The sequence below is a fragment of the Anolis carolinensis genome, chromosome 3 (genome assembly GCF_035594765.1).
Source record: "Anolis carolinensis isolate JA03-04 chromosome 3, rAnoCar3.1.pri, whole genome shotgun sequence".
Taxonomy (NCBI): domain Eukaryota; kingdom Metazoa; phylum Chordata; class Lepidosauria; order Squamata; family Dactyloidae; genus Anolis; species Anolis carolinensis.
Genome location: NC_085843.1, coordinates 80,944,947 through 80,949,807, shown reverse-complemented (window position 1 = coordinate 80,949,807; position 4,861 = coordinate 80,944,947). Strand labels below are relative to the sequence as shown.

Below are 4,861 nucleotides of genomic sequence, written 5' to 3'. Positions count from 1 at the left end.
GTGAGTGCCATTTGCAAAGGAATTGAGGAAGGAGATGATTCCTGAAGGGCCTGGGAGCTGGAGGTATTTAAAGGTATTTTAATGACTGAAAGGAGTTTGCAGTAGGATATAGGCTGCTAATTGCTCAAGTCCTTTAGAAACAAAGTCTGCCTATCAATTCAAGCACCTTGTGATAGATCAAAGAAATGTCTCCACGAAAATAATTTTGGAACTGGAAAAGGGATTAGAGAAAGTGTTATCTGCACTGCACTTGAAATATAGACATACTGTAATCCAGACCTGGTCCAGACCTGACAGGAATTTTTGCCTTTAATGTTGATGAAAGCTGAATTGTACCCATTACCTGGATCACCAAACAATGGTAAACACCTCTTTTGGGAATTCACCTTAGATCAACAATGAATTAATCGGTTAAATACACTGATTGATCTACAGATACTTTCAACTCTATAGAACAAAAAGTGTTCTATAAAAATCAAGGAGAAAAACTATAGTCTTCCTAAACCAAATTGTTCATATAGATTCCTTTTGTAAAGTTTTGAGTTCCTCGCACCCATTTTACACATTGGTTCCCCCATACAAAGACTGTAAAACTGACTGTCACTTACAGGTAGCACTTACCTCTGGTACTTTTACAAGGCTGGGCAAGATGTTGTTGGGCTGTGACTTAGCCAACAATGAAGGCTGACAAGAGTCGCAATCCAACAGCATCTGGAGGGCCACAGGTTGCTCACCCCCTTACTGACAGTTACTTTGGTAATTACAGCTGCATATCAATACTAATTTTCAGTTCTCTTTCCTTAGGTGGTGGTGACCCTTGGAGACCCAAATGTCACAGCCCCTTCCAGCTCAGTGGGCTTGACCAACATTAGTGTTACTCCGATCACTACAGCTGCTGGGACCCAGTTTACAAATCTACAACCTGTGGCTGTAGGCCATCTTGCCACTCCTGAACGCCAGTTGCAACTAGACAATTCCATTCTCACAGTGACTTTCGACACAGTCACTGGTTCCGCCATGTTACACGGTAACCGCCAAAATGATATCCAGATACAGTCGCAGTCTGAAGCTACAAACCCTCAGTCAGTAGCCCATTTTATAAACCTAACAACTCTGGTGAACTCCATTGCTCCATTAGGGAGCCAGATATCAGAACAGCAGCCCTTAACCTGGAGGGCAGTGCCACAGACTGATGTCCTGCAGACTCAGACCCAGCCAACTCAACAGCAGGCTGGGCAGCCACAGGTTCAAAGTGAACAGCAGCAGCAACAGATGTACAGCTATTAACTTCTACTTGATAGAAGACACCAAACTGTGGAGAAGCTTGTAGAAGCCTATAAGATACGTAAACAGAATCAATTGCTGGAAAACCAGAGTTGGAGGAAAGAGCTAACATGGTGCAATGTTCTGATACTGGCCCAGCAGTTTGAAATACAGAGAAGCTCTTGTGAAACTTGTACTCTATAGAAGCCTAATCAAACAAAGTATGGGCAGCAACAGTTCATAGCAAGTGCTCTGTGTCAAGAAAAAATGTGTTATGTTTGACAAGGAAGTAACATTCCTATAGAATGTTTTAGCCGGGCACTGAGACATAAGAGCATAATTAAGCAAAAATATTTTGCTTTTAATTTCTTAGATCAGTCCTGTATCTAACTGAACATAAATGGGTGGCAGTAGGGTGGGAATAGTCTGTGATGTGAAATGTACCTCGTTTCATGAGTTGTTTCCATTATCGTGAGGGCAAATCCACTCTACCAGTAAGATGACTTGGGTTGTCACCTGAAATAGCCGGTTTGGTATTAGAGCAATGGAATGGTTTTCTACCTAGAAATTTAAATTTGAATCAAGCTCCTTGTGAACCAAACCCCTACTGTTATAATGCGGTTCTTGCAAAACTGCTTATTGATTCCATATTATGTTTAGCAAATAGTTCTGGAGAGCAGTCCTTTCCACTGATGCAAGTTTTGCCAGCTGGCTTTTAATTCACCAAGGCGTCGTCTTCTATCGTGTCATAAATATTGGGGGACAGAGGGAGGGCATCAAAAGTCATTTTTTCATAATACCCTTTGTATTTCACTCTTGGTGTTCTTGGTGGGATATTCACAAATCAATGGACCTTTTTGAAAAATAATTACATGCATCCTTTCTTTGTTCTCTTTGTAATAACTGATACGTGGAGTCTGTTCAGAAGGTGGGAAATCTGAAGCACCCAACAACATACTGCCTAAGTGAATCCCAGCCTGGAGGAAAGGCAGAGTATAAATCCAAAATGCTATCAAAATGATAATATCCATTCTATATTATGTTGCCCACAAGGAGGCAGCAAAAGACTTGAGCACAAAAGGCAGGCAGTTGTGAAACTTGCGTCTGGATGGAAAGGGCCTTTTGTTTCTGCACTTTTTTATATAGTATCTGCCATATCTTGTGTTGAATCCCATTTCAGTCTATACTATGAAATGCCTCTGGTTGTACCCTCGTCAGAAAATAAATGAAAGTAGTCCAGCAGTTGACAAAGAAGAAAGAAAGAATTATTCTCTTCACTTTGTATTTTTGACCAGCAGGTCTTCCTAGTCAAGCTATGAAAAAGAAATGTTTGAACAATTGTGTACATGCTTTTTGATTACCTCATCATTGATTCAAACAATTACTCTTTAACCAAATATGCCAATAAACATTTAAATTACTGATAAATGGGGGAAATGCATCAGCGGAACAAATAAAATTTAAGATAGTATCCTGCTACTAAATATTGCTCCAGATTGGGTCCATTTGCTCAGGGTTCCCCGATGCAAAGTGGCCATATCTCAAAGTGCTCATTAGATCCTTTACACATGCACACTCACACATGTACACACTATATCACATCTATCTTTTGTCTATATACATAATAAAAGTGAAAATCTGTATGTGTATATGTGGCACATGTTTCTGCTCACACAGACAGCCTCTGGCCTCCACAAACAAGCTATAGTTCCCAGTGCTGAGGTGCCACCAAGTCACTCCTTCCTAGAATACTGCAGGTTACAGCGAGCACATCCCAGTGTTCCTTTCTCTTTCCATTTGCATGACCCTGCCCACTGTCTCTCCCTTAACCCTTTCTTATGGCACACAGAAAACAGAGGAATTGATCAGCAACTGTACATACTGGAGAGGTTTGAGGAGAATTCACCATGATTGATAGGAGTTGTAGGGACTGGGATATATAGTTCACCTACAATCTAAGCACTCTGAACCTCACCAATGATGGACCTGCAACTAATTTGGCACACAGACCCAACATGGCCAAATTTGCATACTGACGGGGCTTGGGGGTGATTGACCTTGACATCCAGGAGTTATAGTTCACTCAAATTCAGAGAACACTGAACCCATCTGATGATGGATCTGGACACACAAATTCAATATGGCCAACTGGGAATACTGGTGGATTTTGGGGGTGATTGACCTTTGACTCTGAGAGTTATAGTTCACCTGTATTCCGTGAGCTCTCTGAACCCCACCCATGATGGATCTGGACCAAAATTGGCACACAGACCCAATGCTGTCAGCTTGGGGTGATTGACCTTGGCATCAATAAGAGTTATAGTTCACCTTATTCAGAGAGCACTGAACCCAGCAAGTGAGGGATCTGGACCAAACTTGGCAAACAGACCCAACATGGCCAACTGTGAATACTGGCAGGCTTTGCAAGTGATTGACTGCAAAAACAAACAAGGACCTTTTCAAATAACCCGGACATCTCTGGATACCCAAACTAGTAGAAACATATTTTAAAATGCAATTTATAAAATATCTGATTATACAATTATAGTTAGCTTAATTTCATATGATTAATAATACTTCAAACACATTATTTCAGTTCCTCTAACGGGGGCCGCAGTAGTGCGATGGGTTAAACCCATGTGCTGGCTGAACTGTTGACCTGAAGGTTGAAGGTTTGAATCTGTGAGACGGGGTGAGCTCCCATCTGTCAGCCCTAACTTCCCATGTGGGGACATGAGAGAAGCCTCCCAGCAGAATAGTAACACATCCGGGTGTCCCCTGGGCAACATCTTTGTAGATGGCCGATCCTCTCACACCAGAAGCGACTTGCAGTATGACCTCAATTCACTTCTGACACAATTTAAAAAAGGTTCCTCTAACGATTCTTCTAAAGTAGGGCAGTGTTATCATTCATGGGATAGTGACCTACAGCCATCTGAGAAATAACGTGTCTGGTTAGAGATTAAAACTAAATAATACCCTAACTTGTACCTCAGGTTTCTAACTACTATCTGTGGTTGGAACACAATTGTATAACACAGGACTGCTAGAGGTTCAAAAGAAACAGGCTTATTTTAGAAAAGGAAAAGGAGCTTATTAGCTCTAAATGATAACAGACGATTTGTAAACACTTGGTTATTTACTGGGTTGTTGTGCATTTTTCTGGGCTGTATGGCTATGTTCCAGAAACATTATCTCCTGACATTTCACCCACATTTATGGCAGGCATCCTCAGATTTTGGCCATGAAAGTCTTCAACAACACACTTGGTAATTTAATCAGCTAGCTATGAAGTTCTTATTACTTGTCCTCATTATTTGCTACACAACAGGTGTGACTGACTTATCAAAATAGTTGCATGTTCTGTAGAAAGCTACCAAATGGTAAACAAGTAGACCTCAAATATCCATATTTCATACTGTCCATTGTAATAGATCTGTATAGCAAAGAAATGACTGGTGGAAATTACTGTTTGGATGACACAAAAGGCACAATTTGGAATAAACTGAAATGGGTAGATACTACAAGCAGATTAAAAATGGTAATTGGCCATCCTACTATAGCATCGGCCCCAGCACTCATGGCACCTGTATCTAAG

At 41.0% G+C, this 4,861-nt stretch overlaps 1 protein-coding gene across 6 annotated transcripts in view; it reads left to right on the top strand.

Moving 5' to 3' along the window:
• The window catches only part of prdm15 (PR/SET domain 15), a 43,836-nt gene extending 41,145 nt beyond the window's left edge, over positions 1–2,691 (top strand). For all 6 annotated transcript variants that reach the window (XM_062975131.1, XM_062975130.1, XM_062975129.1 and 3 more), the window contains one exon: positions 805–2,691. In XM_062975131.1, coding sequence (XP_062831201.1) covers positions 805–1,287 — 483 coding nt within the window. In that variant the 3' untranslated portion in view covers positions 1,288–2,691. The remainder of the gene's footprint in view (positions 1–804) is intronic.
• The last annotated feature ends 2,170 nt before the right edge of the window (positions 2,692–4,861 follow it).